The following is a 24,763-nucleotide window of genomic DNA, read 5'->3' on the forward strand; positions in this document are numbered from 1 at the left end:
TTTCTGCCTAGTCCGCCATCTTGCTGGTCTCCTCTGGGTAGACTTGAACCACAAATCTTTTAGTTAGCAACTAAGTGCATTAGCCATTTGTGCTACCCAGGGACTTTTCACTTTTCCACAAGAACTTTCCAATGTGTGTTGAGGAAGAAAGAAGTACAGAGAGGAAGAAAGATGATCTATGATTTGTTATTTATTAACTGAACCTTAGCCTTGGTAGCTCTTCCCCTTCATCTTAGATCTAGAAGTCTGTGCCCCACACCTACTTACCAGGTCTCTGTGGATAACACATGCATCTTCCAGGTAGGCCATACCCTCACATACATCCAGGCACATGCCCAGTAGGGTCTCTGCTGCAAAGACCCCCCGCTGGCTGCGCAGGTAATCTGACAGACAGCCATGCTCCATGAACTCACACACCAGGCAGATGGGGGCCTGCTCTAGGCATACCCCATAGAGCTGGACCAATTTGGGGTGAGAGAGTTTCCTGGAGGAGAAAAGGCAAAGGATGAGATGACCTAAACCAAGTCTCCCAAAGTGTTAAACATTTTATAGTATTTAAGTACCCAATAGTCACTTCATCCAACCCATGGTTTAGAAAACAAAATCTACTACCTTCTGTCCCTCCCCCACCCCCAAATAGATTTGACTGTGTTTGTTGAAATTTGGTAACTGAAGGGATGGTCTAGTGCTTTATGGGACTGATTACTATGAGCAATAGAAGGAAATAGCCTTTTCTGTTCAAACCTTCTCAATATCTTCTGTAAGGCATAGTTGAGGTGACCACATAATTTAAATTCAAACTAGGACACTTTTGATAATGAAAGGGGACACTATCAATAATATGTCTGGACAAGGATATAAATTGGGACTGTCCTGGGAAAAACAGGATGTGTAGTCTCTGTGGATATAAGAGACAGAAAGTGGAATGTGGCTCCTAAAGATGTTGTTTGGTTCCCTTCCACTTTTGAGTTGAACCTCAGCTTCTCCATCTGTAGAATGGGGGTAATAACCTATATTTCACAGGGTTGTGGTGAAGAACAGATCGGACCAGTGGTTCTCAACTGAGGGTAATTTTGCCCAGCAGGGACATATGGCAATATCTGAAGACATTTTTGGTTGTCGTAACTAGGAGAGGGGAGTGCTATTGGCATCTGGAGGGTAGAAGCCAGGGGTGCTGCTAACATCCTACAGTGCATAACATCCCCAGAGTAAAGAATTATCCAGTCCAAAATGTCGATAATGCTGAGTTTGAGAAAATCTATGTTTGACTGAATGAAAGAAGGTTTCTGAAAAGGTTTTTGTTTTGACTATTATTGTCCCACCAAAAGCACCAGTGATAACTTGATTTCCAGAACCAAATATTTTCTTCAATTGTTTCATATTTTTGATCCATATAATCCCTTCCTAGACATTACTCATTCAATGGTCATTTAATGAGCACTTATTATATGCCCAGCACTGTGCTAGATGCCTGGGATATGATGAGTAAGAAAGACAAGCTCTTACCATCATAGAGCTTACATTCTAGAGGTAACCTGATGAAAAAAGTAAACATAGCTGAAAAGGAGAAAAAAAGGAAGAAAAGATAATCTCTTACAGTGAGGTGAGGTGAGAGAGTGACAGGGTGTTCAGAGAAGGTCTCTTAGGGGACATGACATCTGGGTTGAGATCTGGCCTGAAGGAATGAGCAGGGTGTGTGTGAGGACAGGCAGAGGCCAGTTTGGTTGGCATGTCTAGACCAGAGAGAGAGATGGGCAGGGGATGATATTGAGGACATGGGTGAAGTCAAGTCATAGAGGACCTTGTAGACCAAGATGAGGAGCTTGGATTTTAAACTCTGTGCATTAGGAAGCCACCATTGGTTTCTGAGCAGGGAAGTGGTATGATATGGCATTATAATGGTATCTAAAGAACACAGCACAGAACATTCACCCCCAGGCATCTTTGTATCCCTTGTTGTGACTACTCACATCATGACTTCTGCCTCCTCTATGAAGTCCTCTTCTGACATGGCCCCTTCCTGAATGGTTTTGATGGCTACCTTGTCCTTGTTGAGCCAATAGCCAAGATGCACCAACCCAAACTGCCCACTGCCAATCTCCTGCACAAAAGTGAGCTCGGATGGATCAATCACCCATTTCCCTGTTAGAAAGAAAGATGATTTTCCAAGGTTGCCAACTATAAAAACTCACTGCCATCCAGTCAAGTCCATTTGACTCATAGCGACCCCTTCCGTGGGTTTCCGAGGCAGTATCTCTATGGAAGTAGATTGCCCAACCTTCCTTCTGAGGAGTAGCTGGTGGGTTTGAACCACCAGCCATCTGGATAGCAGTCAAATGCCTTAGGCACTACACCAGCAGAGGGCTATCAGGAAACTAAATAGTGCCTACATATAATCTTAGACTTTCATTTATATGACCCAAAGATGGCAAATGGTATAAACTCTAGACTTAGAACCATCATAAAACTCTTGCCATCAAATCAATCCTGACTTATAGCAACCTATATCACAGAGTAGAACTGCCCTTTAGGTTTCCAAGGATGTAGTCTTTATGGAATCAGACTGTCACATTTTTCTCCATGAGAACTATAGATACAATTATATATATAAATATATTTTATATATACATACATATAATATATATATTGTATGTTTATATATATATATTTTTTATATATATATATATATATATATATATATATATATATTTAACAACATAGTACATGCTTGTAAAGCCTTGAAAAATGTGTGAGTGGGTTACATGTTTACATGTATAGGAAAAGGAGGAAAGATACTAAGGAAAATAAATAAGATCCCAAAACATTTTCTATACCTCATTGAAAATTTCTTATCATTTTTCATTTTCTCATTATTTTAGGGTAAATTTTATTTGAACTGCTGATTCATTCATTCATTATCAAGAGCATCCACTATGTACACAGCACTCCACTGGGCACTAGTAAGGGTGAAGTGTGAGGAGATGGATTCAAAGAAAACTTGTACAAAGGGACAACCTAGCACAGTGTCAGGCATGTGGTAGGGTGTCAAAAAATGCTCCACAGACAAATAAAATGGCTCTGTTGTTGTGGTTATGTGCCGTCGAGTCGGCCCCGACTCATAGTGGCCCCTCCTTGGGTTTCCGAGGCAGTATCACTACGGAAGTAGGATTGCCCAACCTTCCTTCCGGGGAGTGGCTGGTGGGTTTGAACCGCCAGCCTTCTGGTTAGCAGTCAAGTGCTTTAGCCACTATGCTACCGCTCTAGGTCTCAGTTTTTTCATCAGCAAAATGAGTGAGTTATTTCATTTCATGTGTCCAGTATGGACACATGAAAATTCTACAGATATTAAAATAAACTTATCTTCATAAGGAGGCTAAAGAGGCATTATACTTTTTTGATCCTTAGTTTAATACCATTAGTCCAACACCATCAACAGCCAGATTGCTACCTCTTTGAGGCAGAGACTCAACATCAAACAGAATTTAGTTCCTATTGTGCCCCAGCCATGGTGCTGGTTAGGAACAGGGAGTCCAAGGCAATGTTTCTCAAGTGCTGCCCTCTAACCCCTTGCATCAAAATCACCCAGGGTGATTTTGCAGATTCTAGGGCATCATTCCTAGGGATTAGGTTTGGGTAAGTGTTGGGAAGGGGCCAAGAGTCAACATTTTAAATAAATATCTCAGGTGACACTGATGAACACTAAAGTTTGAGAACTACTCACCTAAGAGAAAGGAGCCCTAGATGTTCAATGGTTGAGAGCTCAGCTGCTATCTTAGAGACTAATGGTTTCAGGAGATGAGACCCAGTGATCTGCTCCCATAAAGATTACAGCCTAGGAAACCCTATGAGGCAGTTCTACTCTGTCTTACAGGGTCACTATAGTCCAAATAGACTTGAGGACAAACACATGCACACAACCTAGGAGAATGAAATTACACTAGCTGTCTCTTCAACCAGCACACCATTTGAATCAGGGGATGCGAACACAAATGCCTTCAGGTTCAGGCAGATAATCACAAATTGATGAAACAGGCCTGTAGGTCAAGAAGGAATAGACAAGGCTATGACACTGGAGATGCATGTCCTGACTAAAAGATATTTAAAAAAAATCAAAACTCTGCTGTGCAAACAAACACTTCTGGATACTGCCAGCCTACAGCCCTTGTAACGGACCCAACCCTAACAAAGCTGTTGTTGTCAAGTCAAAGCCAACACATGGCAACTCCATGTGTGCCCTCAGCCATCCTTTTGGCTAATACATGAGCGCTTAATGGTTGTGCTCCCAGGGAACCCTCCAAGAAAGTAAATAATACAAAAGTTCCAGAAGATAGGTGGGAAACCCAAAAACAAAACAAAACAACAAATAAAACAAGCTCACTGCCATTGAGTTGAATGTGACTCATAGCTCAGCCTTAGTATTTTTGTAATAACATTTAGCCGAGTGCTCTGTACAAATTAGGTGTTCAAAAAATGCATTGTTGATGAATTTCATTAATTAAAACAATGGACATTGATTTGACCTAGATAAAAGCTCATATGCACACTTCTCTTATCCACACACATTGTAAATTTTCATTTGTGCATGCTGTCTCCAGATACATAGCGTTACTTATTTGCATTGGTTAGTTTAAGTCTGGGGAAGAGTTAGGCTCATGGAAAGTCCATTCAGAATTTGCCTTAGTCCTTTAAAAATGTGAGTTTTAGCACAAATGCACAACATTTTAGAATGCACTGCTCACCATATCTCAGCCCTGCTGTGACTGGGGCTTTCTGCCTCCAGGAACAAACTGGATACCGGAGTCGAGTGACCAGGCCTGTTGATTAGAAAGAGAAAAGTTAGAGCTCTACTGAAGCAAACATACAAGTTACAGAACTAGGAAAAAAAATAATAATCTGATACAAAGACTACTTTTATTCTGAAAAACAAATTCCAAAGCCCAAACACTGGTATCACACCCTTCCTGAGAAGATTTGTAAATATAAGTGGGCAGGTAGTCAAGCTTAATGATTTCAATAGCACAGCTTTCTAGAGGGAAATATGTGCAATAATCAAATATTTGGTATCTTTTTCTCTTTATATACATTTAGTTATCATTTATGATCTGCTTGTGCGATAAAAAGAAACCAGGCTGGGCTTTTGCCACTTTCTCCAAGATCCCCTGTGAGAGTACCCCTCTGCTTTGACCTTTAGAACTCACCTCCTCCATTGTGTTGGTGGTAATTGATGAGGAGAGGGATTGAATCAAACACATACTTTTCAGCCACGTAGTATCGCTTGGGGTTGTCATTTGTTTCTTTGATATGATAGTGCTTTATAGAGGGATTGTTCTCACTTAAACAAATGAAACACAAGTACAGTGATTATTAACAGGCAATGTTTAGACACAAAAATGTTGACTGGTATCAGATCCCTATTAGCTTTGTTTCTTGACCTCTCACAAGAATGGTAGGTATACTTTAACTTGTAAGCCAGTCTCAGCAAGTTATCAGGGATGACTGGAGTGCTGTGTTAAAATGGATTCTGAGGCTGTGTCTGGACCCAACTGGAAACAGTGGAGTGATGGACTGGTGATGTTTCTTCCATGACCACAAAATGGTATCACATGTGTTGCATATTTATCTTCTTGGCTTTATAAATATAATTAATTGTCAGCATATACTGGGAAAGCATCTCTTGCCCTTTCATACTTATTTGACTTTGTGGAGAAGAGAATGAACATAAAAGGCCCTCTTCCTAGAGAGACCTGCTTGTAAGGTTAGCCTCTGGCTAGTATGTGGCACTGGGATTTTGGGAGGGTTCCTTAAGTGATGAAAGTGGTTCACTGTGCCTAAACTCTTTTATAAACAATGTGGTTTATGTTGAATAACTGCTTTCCTTCTGGGAGTCTGGAATTTGGGTACGTATAAGGTAGAAAGTACTTATGTGACCAGCCCCCAATTAAACCCAGGCACTGAGCTTTAATGACCTTTTTTGATAGACATTTCTCACATATTGCCACAATTTGTTGCTTAAGAAATTAAGTGTGTCCTTGGTGACTCCACTGGGAAAGGACTCTTGGAAGCTTGTGCCTGGTTTCCTCTGGATTTCACCCCATGTGCCTTTTCCCTTTGCTGATTCTGAGGTGGACTGGCCAGGAATCAAACTCTTGTCTCTCACATGGAAAGCAAGAATTCTACTATTGAATAATCACTGCCCTCCAATGAATGATAGAAAGCTTTATCAGCAGAGCCAGGTTTAGAAGTCACATCTTCTTGCTACCAGCCATGCTCTGGCTACCTAGTGCTGCTCTGACAAGAATATATACCTTGAACAAACAGGAGTTTATTCTCTTACAGTTGATGGCTTGAACAAACAGGAGTTTATTCTCTTACAGTTTGGAGGCATTAAGTCCAAGTTCAAAGTGCCAGGCTCTAGGGGCTGTGAAAGCCCCTCGACCTTGGGCTTCAGCTCTGTCTCTTGTTCCCAGCCCACGGAAGCTAGAGGCATCTCTTCACTCAGACAGCTACTGGCTACTGAGGCTAACAAGCCCAAGGTTGACAAATAAAATGGCATAGTCCCAATGTTACTAAACCACATGACAGGCCATTCATTCAAGTCCATGGAAAGTCCTAAGGTTGGCAGAGCATGGTAGGCTGTTGAACAATAACATGGCTACATGCAGGGCTCAAGCATGCCATAAACTAGAGACCACTGCCAAAGCTGTTTCTTATATACAGGAAGCAGACCTCATACTCAAAGGCAGCTACTCAGCTGCTCACAGTAGATTCCACCATGGAGTTGATTACCAGTCTCATCATGGGGAATACTACATCCAGCTGCCCAGCCATTCAACCAGACCTAGCCAAGTTGACACACAAACTTAACCACCACAAGACAGAAGCATCTTTTCTGCCACTCCATGTATCAAATTTCAGGACCAAGTATTTTATTTCTTAAAGCTTTGTATATGGGATACTCACTGAGAAGAGGACCTGATGTCCAGCCCCAGCTCTGTCACCTTCTAGCTAGGGGACTTTAGTTATGTCCTTAATCCCCCTAAACTTGGTCTCTGATGGAACAGGGAAAACAAAAACATTTCTAGTAACCCTCTACCTTTCACATTTTCTAATGTTGCTATGTGTTATCCATCACTCATCCACTTTAGAAGTCTCTCTCCCTACGCTGCTGAGCTAAGTTAGGATCATACCTTACAATGGCCTTGGTGAAAACAGACACAGTGTATGTTCCTGGAGTCCTGGAGTCTCGTACCATGAAGGCTCCTTCTTTGCCCTGGGATGGTTAGAAAGTGTGAAAGGTTAGTGATCCCAGGAAACCAAGCTTATACCCCCAGCTCCACTTTCTTGACCATGAAAGGAGGAATTAGTGTAGGTCAGGTTGGCATAAAGCAGACTCAGTAATAATGAGTACCATTTCATTAATTAGTTCAACAAATATTTCTTGTGCTCCTACTCTAGCACATACAGTTCTAGTGCTGCAATTAGCAAGTCATAAAGACAGATACTGCCTCGGAAACCCAAGGAGGGGTCGCTATGAGTCGGGCCGACTCGATGGCAAACAACAACAACAACAACAACAACAAAGATAGACACAGACTCTGTCCTCATGGAGCTGACCATATACTATACTCTTTACAGGTATTTTCCAACTCTCATCACTAAATTGCAATCTAGATATTACTATCTTCCATTTACTCATGTGGCTGCTGAATTCCAGACAGTTTAAGTGACTTTCCCATGATCCCACAGCTAGTTAGTTGCAGAGCTGAGATCTGAACCTTGGCATGTCAGCAAAGCCCATTCACATTCTACTACTCCATGTTGCTTCCATTCTGCAAAGATTAAAAGACCCTCCTCCATCCTCCCAAGGGTACAAATTTTCTGTTATGGAAGCTTTATCAGTCCTTTAGTTGGAGCATATTTCTCAGACTCTTTCAAGACTTCTGATTTTGCTGGATGGTAGAAGGAAATAAGAATATTAAGCTCCTGGATGCATGAGAGAGGTGAGGAGAAGGGAAAACCCAGAGAATGTACTTTTTATCATCTTGATGATTTTGCCAGGACTGATGAAATAAGCAAAAGTGAATGGATATACCACTATACTCACTTCCCAATGGGAAATTTTCAATCTTCTCTCTGTTTTGAAGACTTCATGCTTAAAGTTATTCCTATCTAGCTATAATCCTGTACTGGTAACTTGTGCAAAGTCTACTATGATTTACTTAATTTTGACAGAGTGAGGCCTGCATTCCTATTTATTGCTGAAAAGTATTACATTGTATGATACACCACATTCTGTTTATCAATGGTGGTTGACATCTGGGTTGTTTCTCCTTTTCGGCTATCGTGAATTTATTTCTGGCTTCTTTTGCTCAGCGTCATGTGTGTGAGATTCATTCGTGTAGCATGGCTTGATTTCTAAGCTTTTGCCTTTTTGCCAAGTAATTTAACTGTTGCTCTTGCCTCATTCTAATGTAATGGGTTAAACTCAAGGCAGGAAGAAAAAAAAGTTCAGCAGTCAGACTTTATTTGAGTATGTAACTTACTCTAAAGTAGTTGAAACATGGACCGAAAACCAAAAGTCTATCAACTGCTTGTGAAGAGGAGAGTGTGAATGTCTCTTCCTTTTAATTAAGAATGTTCTGTTATCCAAATTACAATAATAATAATAATGAGTGAAGTAATAATAATAATCATAAAAAGAATTTTTTGTTACTGTTGTTTTTCTTCTTCATTTAAAGAAGCCATTGTTTTTCTGAAAAAATTATAATCAGAGTGGGGCCCAGTTGTTAACCAGCGTAAATAATTCAGAGGAATCAGAAAAAGGAGAGATAAGTTTGTCAGTCAGCTCTGCAAAGTATGGAAGGCTTACATTCGCTGAAGCACTCTCTGCCTTTACTCTAGTTGCTCTGGGGAGCATTCAGCCACAGTGACAGGAAACTCTAGGTTTGGGGCTGAGGCAGCCAAGAGTTCTGAGGAAACTAAGGCATCCTGCGAGACACTCAGAGGAAGTCACAACCACAAAGAACATTTGAGCCTCAAGAGTCACTACTTGTATTGTGAGGATAAAGATTTTTGCCTTGTTAAGCCTGGCTCCATATTGTAAGAATAAAATTTTATATTATTTTTAGTTAAGATGCCGTTTCTTTAAAACCTGGCTTCAACCTTGCATTATAATTAACTTATTCTCTCACTAAGTTAGGAGCTCTGGTGGTGTAGCGCCTAAGGCATTTGACTGCTAACCAGAAGGCTGATGCTTCAAACCCACTGGCCACCCTCAGAAGGAAGGTTGGGCAATCTACTTCCGTAATGATATCACCTTTGAAACCCAAGGAGGGGTCACTAGGAGTCAGGTCTTACTTGAGGGCAGTGAGTTTGGTTTGGTTTGCTCACTAAGTTACAGTTATCAGTTCCTGATAGTTATCAATCAGTTCCTGCTGCATCCTGTGATCTGAGACAGAGCCATCTATGTCAATAAAGGCTCTTGGGCCAGATTTTAGGACCAGCCACCTAGGCTCTGACAAACACTAGCTCTGGGGGTGTAGTGGTTTGGCTGCTAACCAGAAGGTTGGCAAGTTCAAACTCACTAGCTGCTCAGTGGAAGAAAGATGAGGTGATATGCTTCCTTAAAGATTCACAGGCTTCGAAACCCAGCGGGGGTTGCTATGAATCAGAATAGGCTCAACAGCAGTGAATTTGGAATGGAGCCTCTTAAGGATTACCTGACTGCCAGGGACTCACAATAAACATTTTTTTTCTTAATTACCCATTGTCCTATCTAACTTTTCATACACTGTAAACTAATCCTGCCTGTTGTTGTTGTTGTCGGCCCCGACTCATAGCGACCCCTCCTTGGGTTTCCGAGGCAGTATCACTACGGAAGTACAATGCCCAACCTTCCTTCCGAGGAGTGGCTGGGGGGGTTGAACCGCCTGCCTTCTGGTTAGCAGTCAAGTGCCTAGTTGCTACTATTCACTGCCATCAAGTCGATTCGGACTCACAGTGACTCCCTTTGGGTTTTCAAGGCAGTAAATCTTTATGGAAGTAGATTGCCTGGTCTTCCTTCCCCTGAGTGGCTGGTGGGTTTGAACCACCAACCTTCTGATTAGCAGTCAGATGCCTTAGATACTGTGCTACCAGAGCTCCTTTGCCTATGTGCTATGTCTCTTTTTCCTTTAGTATTAAGAATCCTTGAAGGTAAATGCTGAGCAGAGTGGGTATTTTTGGAGTCAATGAGACCCCATTCATTTCTCATTTTTTTGTTTGTTTGTTTTTAAATCTTAAATCATTCATCAGTTAATGAAGTATTGTCTATTTAAAACAAAAAACAAAACCCGAACCCACCCTGGAGGAATGAAGAACACAAAGTACTCATATATTCCCTTATTAACTGTGTGTATGTGTGTGTGTGTGTGTGTGAAGAATCTTCCTTGTTCTAGATCAGATCATGAAACTGATTCACTTTCTGTATTTGGCCCCAGTTTATCCAACTGTAATCCAAACGTGAATGGACCAGATAATCTTTAAAGGGAATTCTCATCCTCACAGTCTTAAATTGTGTGAATTCTATATGTTTCCTGATTAAATATATGAACTTCAACTTCCTCATCTGGAAAATAACCTTTATAAGATAAGACTGTTGTGGGAATTAAAGTGCACAAAACAGTTCCTAGAACATAAAGCCAGAACCAAGACTCTAAGGGCCATTATTGCTCATCATTATTGTATGGTGTGGTATGCCATCTGTTGGAAGTACTGATTCTACTGTCTTCCTCCACCTGAGACAGACACATTGGCAGTATTATGAGTATATCTCTTTCTTTTTGTTCACATGAAGAGAAGGTGACCTTACAAAAGATTATCTTGTCACACAGGATAGATTATTGTGAAAAGCACTAATGGATAATTAATAGCCTTGTCATACTACATTATACTTAGAGAGTGTCTCTGATACCTTTCATTCTTGAAGTGATTGTTCTATTCTTCTAGAATAAACTTGTTATTAAGCCAAAATTGTGTCATTAATAGCATCTCAGAATCATGAGAATATGATTAACCAATGCCTTAGGTAAGGCTCCTGCTTGAAACTCAAGTCATTGAACATGCAAGGTGCTACAGGTTGTACTAAATGAGTTACAGAGTGAGTACCTGCAAGATGGGCTTAGACTAGAAGAGAAACTGCTAGGATTCACAGAAGAGTATAAAAAGTGTCACTGGAGGATGAATGACATAGGTTCAAAAGTGGGAGAAACCACATTCCGTGGCGAGGGTGAGGGAGGGCATGGAAAACGTCTTGGAAGCAGAAACATATGAAAAATTGATTGGGACTCATTAAGAGAGGACTTTTACTGGTTCTCAAACCTAGGTAAGTCCTAGAAACACCTGGTGTCATCCTTAGAGGCTCTGATTGGGTGAGGAAGGAGTCCAGGAATCTGTACTTTTTGAAAGTTCCCATAACATTGCCATGATCATCCAGGCTCTCCTTAAGCATAATTGTTCATTTAAAAACATTTATTAATTGTTTGACATATTTATTCATGCACTCAACAAGTATTTATTGAACAACTGCTTTGTGCTAGGTATAGTTTTGGATGCCAAGTCAGAGCAGGAATAAGATAAAAAGTATATATTCTAATTGAGAAATATGTATAGGGTAGTAGTTAATGAAATAAATCAATCCACCTCTTAACAACACTACATTTGTTATATAAGGGGACACTAAATATACCCATAGGAGCTCTGGTAGCATAGTGCCTAAGGCACTTGACTGCTCACCAGAAGGCTGGCGGTTCAAACCCACCAGCCACTCCTCGAAAGGAAGGTTGGGCAATCCTACTTCCGTAGTGATACTGCCTCAGAAACCCAAGGAGGGGTCGCTATGAGTTGGGGCCGACTCGATGGCAAACAACAAGAACAACAACAACAATAAATATACCCATAGTCCATAGGTGGTGCAAACAGTTAACATGATTGGCTGTTAACTGAAGGGTTGGAGGTTTGTCTACCTAGAGGCACCACAGAAGAAAGGCCTGGTGATCCACTTCTGAAAAATCAGCCATTGAAAACCCTGTGAAGCACCGTTCTACTCTACTCCACACATGGAGTGGATAGGAGTCAGAGTTGACTCAGTGGCAACGTTTTCTTACATATGCCTGTGAAGCTCTTCAGCTACTGTTTCAAACAGTATATGAGCAAAAGCTGAAAAATTAACAAGAAAATGCCATGCAGTTCCAGTTACAGAGAAACTGACAAGGACCCACTGAAATTTTCCCTCATATTATCAAAAGAGGGAAAGAAGATTTGAGAATAGTTTATACAATTAGAAAGACACAATGCTTCAACTGTTCTAGCAAGCAACAGGTTTTTAAATGCCTCAAAAAATCATTGTAAGATAGGAATCATCTTCAGCTAGTCATTAATGTGGGCTGTTTTAGGAACTGCTAATAGACAACAAGGATCTCTGATGAGGCATCTATCTCATCTGATAGGGCAGTGGTTGACTGCTTGACTGCTAAGCAAAAGACCAGCAATTCAAATCCACTAGCTGCTCCACAGGAGGAAGATGTGGCAATCTGCTTCCACAAAGATTTGCAGCCTTGGAAACCCTATGGGCAATCCTACTTTGTCCTGAAGAGTTGCTATAAATTGCAATCAACTTGATGGCAGTGGGTTTATTTATTTATCTATTTATTTTAGATAGACAATACTTCATTAACTGATGAATGATTGAAAATTAAAAAAAAAAAAAAAACAATAACAACACTGTAGTTGTTTAAATACAGTGTAATTCAGGTTTTTAATTAATTTTACTCTCCCTTCAATTACTCCTTCTTCTTCTTCTTGTTAGTTGCCTTCAGGTCAATTCTGAGTCATACAACCCTATGTACAACAGAATGAAACACTATCTGGTCCTGCACCATCCTCACAGTCCTTGCTATGCTTGAGCCCATCATTGTAGCCACTGTGTCCATTCATCTCAATGAAGGTCTTCCCCTTTTTCTCTCACACTCCACTTTACCAAGCATGATATCCTTCTCCAGAGACTGGTTCCTTCTGACCACATGACCAAAGTAGGTGAGACAAGGTCTGGCCATTCTTGCTTCTAAGGAGCATTCCAGTGGCATTTCCTCCAGGACAGATTTGTTTGCTCTTCTTTCTGGTGACCCATGGCATTTTCAATATTCTTCACCAACACCATAATTCAAAGGTATCAACTCTTCTTTGGTCTTCCTTATTCATTGACCAACTTTCACATGCATATGAGGTGATTGAAAATATGATGGCCTGGGTTAGATACACCTCAGTCTTCAAAGCAACATCTTTGCTCTTCAACTTAAGAGATCTTTTGCAGCAGATTAGCCCACTGCAAAAACATCTGATTTCTTGACTGCTGCTTCAATGGGTATTGACTGTGGACCTGAGTAAAAGGAAATTTTTGACAACTTCGGTCTTTTCTCTATTTACCATAATGTTGCTTATTTTGTCCACTTGTGAGGATTTTTGTTTTATGTTGAGTTGTAATCCATACTGAAGACTTGATCTTCATCGATAAGTGCTTCAAGTTCTCTTCACTTTCAGCAGGTAAGGTTGTGTTATCTACATATCACAGGTTGTTAATGAGTCTTCCTCCAATATTATAACCACATTCTTCTTCATAAAGTGTAGTTTCTCAGATTATTTACTCTGAGAAATGCCATTCAGTTCCAGTTATACAGAAACTGATAAGGACCCACTGAAATTTTCTCTCATATTATCAAAGGAAGAAAAGAAGATTTGATAAAGTAGTTCAGACTATTATAAAGAAATAATGCTTCAACTGTTCTAGCAAGCAAAATGTTTTTAGTTGCCTCAAAAATCATTGTAAGATAGGAATCATCTTTAGCTATATAGTATATAGCTATATAGTATAAAAGAGCTCTAGTAGCATAGTGCCTAAGGCACTTGACTGCTAACCAGAAGGCTGGCAGTTCAAACCCACTAGCCTCTCCTCGGAAGGAAGATTGGGCAATCTACTTCCGTAGTAATACTGCCTCAGAAACCCAAGGAGGGGTTGCTATGAGTCGGGTCCAACTCAATGGCACATAACAACAACAACAACAACAACAACATATAGTATAAAGATTGAATAAGTATGTTGAAGGGATACAACCTTGACACACGCCCTTCCTGATTTTAAACCATACAGCATTCCCTTGTTCTGTTCAAACGATAGCCTCTTCATCTATATACAGGTTCTCATGATCACAATTAAATGTTCTGGAATTCCTATTGTTCACAATGTTATCCATAATTTTTTTGTGATCCACACAGTCTTTGCACAGTCAATAAAACACAGGTAAACATCTTTCTATTATTCTTTGCTTTTAGCTAAGATCCACCTGACATCAGCAATGATATCCCTGGTTCCACATCCTCTTCATTTCTGGAAGTTCCCTGTGAATATACTGCTGCAACCATTTTTTAATTATCTTCAGCAAAATTTTATTTGCATGTGATAGTAATGATATGTTTGAACATTCTATTGGATCACCTTTCTTTGGAATGGGCACAAATTTTCCAGTCAGTTGGCCAGGTAGTGTCTTCCAAATTTCTTGGCATAGATGAGTAACTGCCTCCAAAGCTGTGTCCGTTTGTTGAAACATCTCACTGGGTATTCTGTCAACTCCTGGAACCTTGTTTTTTGCCAGTTCCTCCAGTGCAGCTTGTATGTCTTCCTTTAATGCCATTGGTTCTGGAAATTACTCCTGATTATTCAATTTTCACTATGGTATCTAATAATACTATACTAACACAGGTTGGGGGTCGAGGTGCTGGGCTGGCCACATATGGCTCACAGGTTTGACTTGTTAAAAAACTACAAATTACCAGGAATTAACTCTAGAGATTCTGATTCTGTAGTTCTAGATGGAATCTGAGAATCTCCATTTTTTAAGTTTCCCTGTGATTCTAATGTCTGTTCTATTGGGAACCACAGGAAATGATTTAAGTGTCGAGTTGTTATAAAGCCAGAACCCTTTCCAGTAATGTCTCAGCTTACTTTCTCTGCCTCCATGAATCGTTCTCAGTTCCTCTAGAGGCTTCTCTGAACTCCAGATCTGGGACTGCCCCCATATGCTCACCTTCTGTGTTAGATTTTCCTCCAATTCTTTTTCAGAGTATGCCTTGCTTCCCAATAGAGTTAGTTTAAAGCTCCTTGAGGGCAAAGATCCTGTTTAAGCAACTGGCAATAAAGGAAATGGGCAGACCTGCCATTATTGTGATGGATGCTTACACAGGTGTGATACAGAGACTGCCTCTTAAGCACGTGTCACAGATGAACACACGGGGTGTTTTTGAGAATCCATGTGGACTGAACTTGTTCTCTTGCTGAGAACAAACTGCCCAAGGACAGAACACTATACCTGACCTCTTTGCTAGCTGTCAGCTAATCTGTGACTTAGCCAAAGAAAGAGAAAACAGGCCACTGCTCCTAAACACAGTTTTTCCTTTTCCCCTTCCTCTTTCTTCTTACAGAAGCCCTGGTGGTACAATGGTTAAGTGCTTGGCTGCCAACAGAAAGGCTGAGGTGGAACTCACCAGCTGCTCTAAGATATGGGAGTGCGCTTCCAAAAAGATTATAGCCTTGGAAACCCAATGGGACAATTCAACTCTGTCCTATAGGGTTGATAAGAGTTGAAATTGATTCAACAGCAACAGATTTCCCTCTTATAGGAATTATGTTTTTGCCTTTGGTAGATGAAATCAATCCATTGCCAATTTTTCTTGTACAAGGTAAACAACATTCTAATAATTAGCTATATGCCTTTGAATTATTGTTTGACAGTATTCATTTCCTTTCCACCTTTCCATCACAGCTTTTCATTCCTTTCCTGACATCCTCCCCTATCCCTTTCTCTAAGGCTCACATGTAGTCACTGCCTAAGGTATTTAAAAACAAACAAACAAACAAACCCAGTTGCCGTTGGCGTCTCTATGTGTACCAGAGTAGAACTGTGCTCCATAGGGTTTTCAGTGTCTGATTTTTTGGAAGTTTATCACCAAGGCTTCCTTCTGAGAAGTCTCTGGGTGGATTTGAATCTCCAACCTATGAGTTAGCAGCTGAGCATATTAACCATTTGCATTACCCAGGAACTGATCCAAAGTAACGGTTACTGGAAAATTCTACCATTTGCTAGTTCTGTAAATCCCAGCAGACATGACAACCACTGTATTCACATAAACCACAGCATGACTAAAAAAAAAGAGCATAATTCATTTTATTTTAAGTCAAAAGAAAAGTTAAGGAGACTTACTGTATCCAATAGAAGTTTTTCAGCTTTATCACGGCTGATGCTCTTATTGTACCACCTGAAAGCAGGAAAAAGTCATGTGTCAATGACGTTTTAAAATTCCATTATGTACTTATAAGAGATAATTCTGGAAAATGATATGGTCATTTTCTCTTTCTACCAAGTCTTAAACTTTAAAGCAAAGGAGTGATACTCTTACATGTAATACAATGTTCAGCTGGAGGGGAACAGATGAAACAAGACTGGGAAAATATTGATGATTGTTGAAGCTGGGTATTGGGTACATGAAGGTTCATAATATTATTCTCTCTACTTTTGTGTATGTTGGAAATATCCCATCATAAAATTTTAGGAAACATTTATCCTTTTCATTTTAGAACTCAGAAGGTGGTTTTAAGTAGGACAATGCTTGGGCAGCTATGAAAATTTAATGCAAATTTGAAAGTTTAGCAAACATCCTTTTGAAAGAACCATAGTATTTTCCTCTTTAAATTGGTCTCACCATCCTTGCTTATAAAGAGCATTCTGCCTGTACATTTTCCAAGACAGATGTGTTTGTTCTTCTAGCAGCCCATGGTATATTCAATATTCTTTGCCAACACCATTATTTAGACATCAATTCTTCTTCAGTCGTCCTCATTAATTGTCTGGCTTTTGCATGTGTATGAGGTGATTGAAAATACCATGGCTTGGGACAGGTGCACTTTAGTCCTCAAAATGGTATCTTTGCTTTTTAATACTTTAAAGAGGTATTTTGCAGCAGATTTGTCCAATGCAATACATCATTTGCTTTCTTGACTGCTACTTTCATGGACATTGATTATAGATCAAAGTAAAATGAAATCCTTGACAACTTCAATCTTTTCTCCATTAATCATGATGTTGCTTATTCATCCAGTTGTAAGGGATTTTGTTTTCTTTATATTGAGGTGTAATCCATATTGAAGACTGTAGTCTTCGATCTTCATCAGAAAATGCCTCAAGTCTTCTTTACTTTCAGCAAGCAAGGTCGTGTCATCTGCATATTGCAGGTTGTTAATGGGTCTTCCTCCAATCCTGATGCCACATTTTCTTCATATAGTCCAGCTTCTTGTATTATTTGTTCAGCGGGAAAATATGCTTCATCGTATTCAAATTGTAATCCATTAGTAGTGGCTGCCTTAAGCTGTTCATTGAAAAGAATTTTGAGATCAAATCTGGGCTCAGTGGGTAAGAGTGTCAATATCTAATAGTGATACCCAAGTTCAATGCAAGGGGAGGGATCATCATCAAGTGTACTGCAATATGCCTTCCTTTATCCTGTCTGACCCTTCATTTTAGAGAGGGGTGAAAAAGCCAACAAATGAGATTAACTTGCCCAAAGTCAAGACTCCAAAGACCTGTGACCTGTTGCCAATGAGTTGATTCCAACTCATTGCCACCCTATACTGAAACCCATTCCCATTGAGTCGATTCAGACTCATAGCAAACATATTGGGCAGAGTAGAACTGCCCTATAGAGTTTCTAAGTATGTAAATCTTTATGGAAGGAGACTGTCTCATCTTTCTCCCGTGGTGTGGCTGGTGGGTTCAAACCACTAACTTTTTGGTTAGCAGCTAGATACTTTAATCACTGCACCATCAAAGCTCCTTCCAACACTACAAAGGCAGAAGAATTCAACCCAATCAATTGTCTTGTAATGTTTTAGCAATTTTTTTTTTTTTAAATGGTTCAAACTCTAGTTTAGGAATACCAGTACATTTAGTTGCTATGTCTCTTTAGTCTCTCCTTTAATGTGGACTAAATTTGCAGGCTTGGCCGTCTTCCATGATATTAGCATTTTTGAATGGTATAAGACAATTATTTTGTAGGGTATTTCTCAGTTTGGATTTGCCTGTTATTTCCTCCTGACTAAACTCAGATTATGGATTTTGGACAGGCATACCACGGAAGTGATGTGATATCCTTCTCAATGCACCACACCGGGAGACACATGTTGTCTGTTGGACCCATTATTGGTGATGTGAACCTGGGCATTTGGTTAAGGTGGAGTCTACCAGGTTTCTTCACTTCATAATTAATAAGTGATTGGTTAGGAGATACTTTGAAACTATGTAATTATATAGTGCCTCATCAAATTTTCACTCCTTAGTTGTCACATCTATTGATGATTCTTGCCTGAATTGGTTGATACTTTGAGTTACAAAATAGTGATTTTTAAACTTTATAATTCCTTCTACATCCATTAGTTAGCATTCTAGTATAAGAAAGAGCTTTCCCTTCTGACTTACTGATCTATATATTATGGATTCTTTTTCTATTCAATGGATTATAGTCTACTAGGAAGGTTGGGCAATCCTACTTCCGTAGTGATACTGCCTCGGAAACCCAAGGAGGGGTCGCTATGAGTCGGGGCCGACTCAATGGCACATAACAACAACAACAACAACAAGATCATTATTTATTTTGATATTCAAATTGTCCCAAATTTTGTTAGTGGCATCCTCTTGAAGCTGACTGTTTTGTTTGTTTGACATGTCCACACCTTTCTTTTTTTTTTTTTTTTAGTACTTCTTTATTTTCTTCATCACAAGTGGTCGGTTCATCTTGTCTTTCCCTGACTCAACACTGGATTCACAAGCCATTGCTCCAAGACATCCTGGTTCTCTTAAGTGAAAAGTGTTTTTCATAAACCACTTAACTACAATTTAATTTTACTAAACACTAAAAAATTCCATTACAATTATATTCCTGTGAACTCTTATAAATGATAGCTTGGAAATAAACAATTAGGACAGTATAAGCAGATATTGAATACCTATTTGTTTGCCTATTATTTTGATATTGGAAGTCTTGTGGTTAACCATGTTTTAAATTTTTTATATTTAATCCAGTATTCACAGTGTCTAATGCTTTTCAAGTAAGACAAATAGTCTTGAGACTTCCAACAGATCTTTTCATTTTGCTACAATCTGTTCCCTTTTGATAAAAGAGGAGGTAAGTACCTATACCCTTCCCCTTCTCTTATTTAAGGTGCTTCTCTTGCACTTATTTAGGGGCAGAGGATGAGGAAAAAGAAAGTGAATCAAGAAAAGAAAAAGCTTAACAGTTTCAGAACCAATCTATAATATATTACTAACCTAATAACCCAAACTCATTGCTGTTGAGTCAATTCAGACTCATGATGACCCCATGTGTTAAAGAGTAGAACTATGCTCCATAGAGCTTTCTTGGCTGTGATTTTTATGAAAGCAGACCACCAGGTCTTTCCTCTGTGGTGCCACCGAGTGGGTTTTGAACCTCTGACCTTTAGGTGAGTAGTTGAGAGTAAACAATTTGTGCCTCCCAGAAACATCTCCTAACCTGTTGTTCCACCACTTGACTGTCAGTTTGTTGTACTATGGCGGCTGGCATGTTACTGTGAAGCCAGAGGCTATTTCACCAGTATTTGGCACACCAGCAGGGTCCCCCATTGTGGACAGGTTTCAGTGGAACTTCCAGACTACGACAGACTAGGAAGAAGAAACATTGCCTAACCTAAGGAATGCCATGTGTTTGGAAAACAAAATAATCTTACTCATAGGTTTCCAGGTTATTTGGAGATTTTTCCACCAGATAACTGCTTGGTACATATCCTTCATGCCTGTTAAAAGATAAATTAGTGTTTAGGTTAATTAGACCTAGTTGTCACATCTTTATTTTATAGATTTAATCAACTAAAAGTTAAAGATGTAGAAGTCCCACAGTACTTGGCACTAGTATAACAAACTTTAACGCTTTAGAATAAAAGAATTGGTAAAAATAACAACCTGCTAACTGTTAAAGGCAATAGATTTCATCACTAAAATATGAACCATAAAAATAAGAAATAGCTATTTTGTTTTAAAAGCTCTGCTTGCTGCTCTCCTGACTGTGAAATTTCCTCTACTGGAAAGAAAAAAAAAGGTTAATGCTCAGTCTCTCTATTTTCTATGATGAAACTTTTTTTTTCATGTATGAAAATACATGAATATACATGAAATACTCTAATACCATCATTTTATGTCAAGAAACCAAAATATTAAAATATAAAAATTACTTTCCAAAGACAGGTCTCAAAAGATACTACTAGGTAATATTATGGGAGCTCTGGTAGCGTAGTACCTAAGGCACTTGACTGCTAACCAGAAGGCTGGAGGTTCAAACCCACCAGCCACTCTTCGGAAGGAAGATGGGGCAATCTACTTCTTTAGTGATACTGCCTCGGAAACCGAAGCAGGGGTCGCTATGAGTCGGGTCCGACTTGATGGCACATAACAACAACAACAAAGGTAATATTATAAACTCTTTAATGCAAGTTTTTGTTAATTAAGCTTTTTCAGACCTAAATGATATAAATATGAGAAAATAGGATAAAGTCAGGCTGGATTGGTGGGGGCATCACATTTAAGCAGGAATTAATAATTATTCATAAAAAAGAAACATGGGTAAAGAGAATAATAAGAATACCAAAATATTTTATATTTGAATATGGCTTTGTGTAGTTTTCAAAGCACTTTCACATTCATTATCTCCTTCAACACCACAAGGTGAGAGCTCTGTCACTTCCGCTCTCTGGGCCTCTGACTTTGTACCTGTAAAATGAGGAACCTAAACTAGATTAACCATAAAGTTGGACTCTGCCAATTTACAAAAGAATGTCTGATACTTTCTTGCTTCTCACTCTTAAAGTGTTTCCAATTTTTTGCAGAATAACGCTATTTTTCAGTCTGGTGATTATGTTTAATAGGGAATTTTTAATATTTTCCACAGATTTTTTTTTTTTTTTTTTGAGAAGGGAAGAAATAAAAAATAGAGATGTCAAATACAGGATAATTATCTTGTATCTTGTGCCCATGGCAGGCACTGCCACTCTACCATGCACACTATCTTAAGGGAGTTGGACTTTGGGGCTCAGAATCATCCTTGACATCCTTAAGCCAAATCAACCAGGAGAGACAGCTTGTTCGAAAATTTTTTGCAGTCCTTCTGTAGCTCTCTTTTGGAATTCTCCTAATTCTGTCTGTTTTTGCCATACTATATACATACAACTGTATTAACAGATCAAAAAATATTTTTGCTTTCATACAGAATTACTATGTTTTAATATGCCAACTAAAACTGGGTTATCAACACAAATGATAACAATTCCTTTCATTTGTATGTGATAGAGGATTTATGAAGCCCTTTCACTTCCATCATCTCACTGGTTTTCTCAACACTGTGAGATGGATGAAGCTGAGATTGTCATTTACATTTTTCAGATAAGGGAGTTGATTTACAGGGGTTAAGTGACTTGTCCAAAGCCACATACAAGAGTAACAGTTATTAAACTCCAAATCCCTTGTCTCCCCATCTTGTGTACTTTCCACCATATCACACTATTATAAAGTAACCTAGGGAAATTCCCACAATGCAGACTGCTTTTTGAGGTGTCCTCTTTGATGCTCTCTGAAGTGCCAAGTGTTGAGCCTTTCCACAGGCCACTGTTCAAAGGGTAAATCATCATTTGGGGAAGTGAGAACTAGGAGAAGAAATTTCCTGGCACAGTGGTGCTAAATGTCAGTTGACTGAACTGGTGAATTTTTGAGTAAGTTTTTCTGGTGTTTGCAGATCCAGGCAGCCTGCAGATAGCTCCTCCCCATAATAGGCAATGAGAAGGTCATGTGACCAGCCTCATTTGCCCATGAGTGAGCCAGAGAGCTAGTTCTAGATGATGGGTTTGGGGTCTATTTCTAGCTACCAAGCTACACTGCCTCCTAAACAATTCCTGATTTAACCACATCTTACCTGTCCCTCCTGAAAATGTAAATTTGGTGAATGTAAATGTAAAGTCTTACCCTTAAAGATATCTATGCCCCTCCAAAAGTATTAAATTAAAAATATATTTGCATCTCTTTTTCAGAATTTATCAAATTGGCTTTTAAGTTTAATGATAGTTTTAGTGAGAATGTAACAAAATAAGGACTCCTGCAACTGTATTGGTGGGTATGTAAATTTGGCAACCTTTTTGAGGGAATTCCTATAAGAATGAAGCTATCTCATACTCTGACTCAACAGTTACACAATTAGAAATATGTCCTATAGATAAATATTAGAACATCAGTGAAAAATAGGAAGATCCTCAACGATATGGATTGACACAACATATATTCTCAGAAGATTGCCAAGATACGTGAGCAAAAGATCATCATTTGGGGGCCTTGATTGAAACAGCAAAGAAAACAAAGGAAATAAACTGCAAACTAAATGTCCCACAGTGAAAGATTGCCTAAATATTTATAATACAATGATAAATTATAATACTACACAATTATTTAAAAAATAAGGTAGGTATGCATGTGCTGATGTGAAAAGATCTTCAAGATATGTCATTAACAGTTAAAAGCAAAATGAAGAGCAAAAATGTAGACTTAGTGTGTAAATGCAAAAAAAAAAAAAAAGACGTATTTGCAGATGAGAAATGCTGGTGGCACAGTGGATGAAGTGCTCAACTATAAACTGAAAGTTTGGTGTTCAAACCCACCAGCCACTCCATGGGAGAAAGATGTGGCAGTCTGCTTCTGTAAACATTTAAAGCCTCAGAAACCTTATGGGCAGTTCTACTCTATCCTATAGGGTTGCTGTGAATTGGAATCTAAACACAGCAATAAGTTTTTGTGTGTGTGTGTGAATAACTTTCTTTTTTTCCCAAGGATACACACAAAAAAATGTGTTAATAGTAATTACTTTTGGAATCGAAAGGAACTCTGGTGGCTCAGTGGGTAAGGCATTTGGCTGCTAAACAAAAGGTTGGCAGTTTGAACCCATAAGCTGCTTTGCAGGAGAAAGATGAAGCAGTCTGCTTCCTTAAAGATTTACAACCTTGGAAATCCTATGGTGGCACTTCTACTTTGTACTACAGGGTCACTGTGAGTCAGTATCAACTCCATGGCAGTGGGTTTGATTTTGGTTTTTTTGAATCAATGTGGGGAAGAAGGAAGATGGCTTATTTTTCATGTATGTTTCTTTGCAGTGGAGTGGTTTTTTTGCTTTTATTTTTTTCTTAATAAATTATTGACATATGTTATCCAGCTGTTGCAATGATGGGGCATTTTCTTTTTCTTTTTTATGTTTTCAGTTAAAAATAACTCCATGCTTTAAAAATGTTTAAACCCTTCATATTAATATGAAAGTGTGCTCGTTGCAGTGCTATTAAAATTTGTATAATAATGGAAACAATCAAAATACCCAACAAGAGGGAATTTGTTAAATTATGGTACATTTATATGCTGGATTTATAAAGTCATTGAAGTTATATTCTGGAGAATGTTTCAAGCACATGTACACCCTTCTGTTACAGTGTTGTTGTTAGATGCCATGCAGTTGGTTCCTAGAAACCCTCTGTACAACAGAATGAAATGTTATAGTGTGACTCTGATGCATTTCCACTAGGCATTAGTATCAAACTCATGTATATCCCAGAGCACTCTGAAGGTTATTTCAGATTAGGTAAAGGCTCAGATGACTTTTCCATTCAAAAATTCTATAGTGGTCAATCAATATTTGTACAACTTTGCTTTTGCCATGAACCACTTGGACAGCTAGTTTAATGATTGTAATTGTAACTAAATCCTACTATCTTCTTTCTGATTCTTTTTAGTGTATCTAATCTGTACCATCTCTACATGCCTTTCTTTCCATCAAAGTAAGCTCATCACAGTGGGATATACCTTTATCCTCACTTAAACACTCAAGAACAATAATGCTTTGCAGAAAAAGCTTCCAATCTCCCAAATTGTGGATGTCAGTGGAAAAACCCAGGGATTTTTAGATGAGAGTGCTTGAGGTAGGGTACAGGCAGCAAGCATGGCAAGTGACTGCCTCATAGCCATGTCTGAAAAGGGGAAAAACTCCCCTTAGCTACTTCCTCTCCTCCCTTTTCCTTCTGCCTCTGCTCTCTCCTCCTAGCTCAGTATGATGGTCACACTGAGAGAAGCAGGACATGCTATTCCAGTGTTTTCTTTGTCTTCACCATACCTTGAACCTTGGAACAGTAACCACCAGTTACCATCAAGTCAACACTGACTCTTGGAGACCCCATATGTGTCAGAGTAGAACCGCGTTCCAAATGGGTTTCAGTGGCTTTTTTTTCAGAAGCACATCATTAGACCTTTCTTCTGAGGTGCGTTTGGATGGACTTGAACCTCCAGCTCATTTGGCCAAGCACATTACCGGTTGGCACCACCTAGGGACTCCACAGTAACCACAAAAGTTCCTTACCCATTCCTGTCCTGAACTCTCCACCAATGAATCTCAGAACTGTCCAGCAGGTAATATTCTTCATTGCGGCGAAGCATAAGTTCCTGCGGATCATTTGTTTGGTAGTCATACAAGGCAATGACCAAAGTTTCGTCAGGTTCCTGAAGTGACCGCTGGGTAAAGGAGACAACAAAGTCAAGCAAACTCACAAAAATGAAGTAAAATGCAGAACAAGGTT

At 39.2% G+C, this 24,763-nt stretch overlaps 1 protein-coding gene across 1 annotated transcript in view; it reads right to left on the reverse strand.

The window, feature by feature from the left end:
- Positions 1–24,763, reverse strand: part of ITK (IL2 inducible T cell kinase) — an 89,035-nt gene that overhangs the window by 20,678 nt on the left and 43,594 nt on the right. Inside the window, exons 6-13 of the mRNA XM_007946406.2 lie at positions 24,547–24,698; positions 19,844–19,909; positions 16,290–16,344; positions 7,188–7,270; positions 5,199–5,332; positions 4,740–4,814; positions 1,971–2,142; positions 268–484 (exon numbers count right to left, since the gene is read on the reverse strand). Coding sequence (XP_007944597.1) covers positions 268–484; positions 1,971–2,142; positions 4,740–4,814; positions 5,199–5,332; positions 7,188–7,270; positions 16,290–16,344; positions 19,844–19,909; positions 24,547–24,698 — 954 coding nt within the window. The remainder of the gene's footprint in view (positions 1–267; positions 485–1,970; positions 2,143–4,739; positions 4,815–5,198; positions 5,333–7,187; positions 7,271–16,289; positions 16,345–19,843; positions 19,910–24,546; positions 24,699–24,763) is intronic.

The sequence above is a fragment of the Orycteropus afer genome, unplaced genomic scaffold, assembly GCF_000298275.1.
Source record: "Orycteropus afer afer isolate SDZICR_OR568_19922 unplaced genomic scaffold, OryAfe1.0 scaffold00160, whole genome shotgun sequence".
NCBI lineage: Eukaryota > Metazoa > Chordata > Mammalia > Tubulidentata > Orycteropodidae > Orycteropus > Orycteropus afer.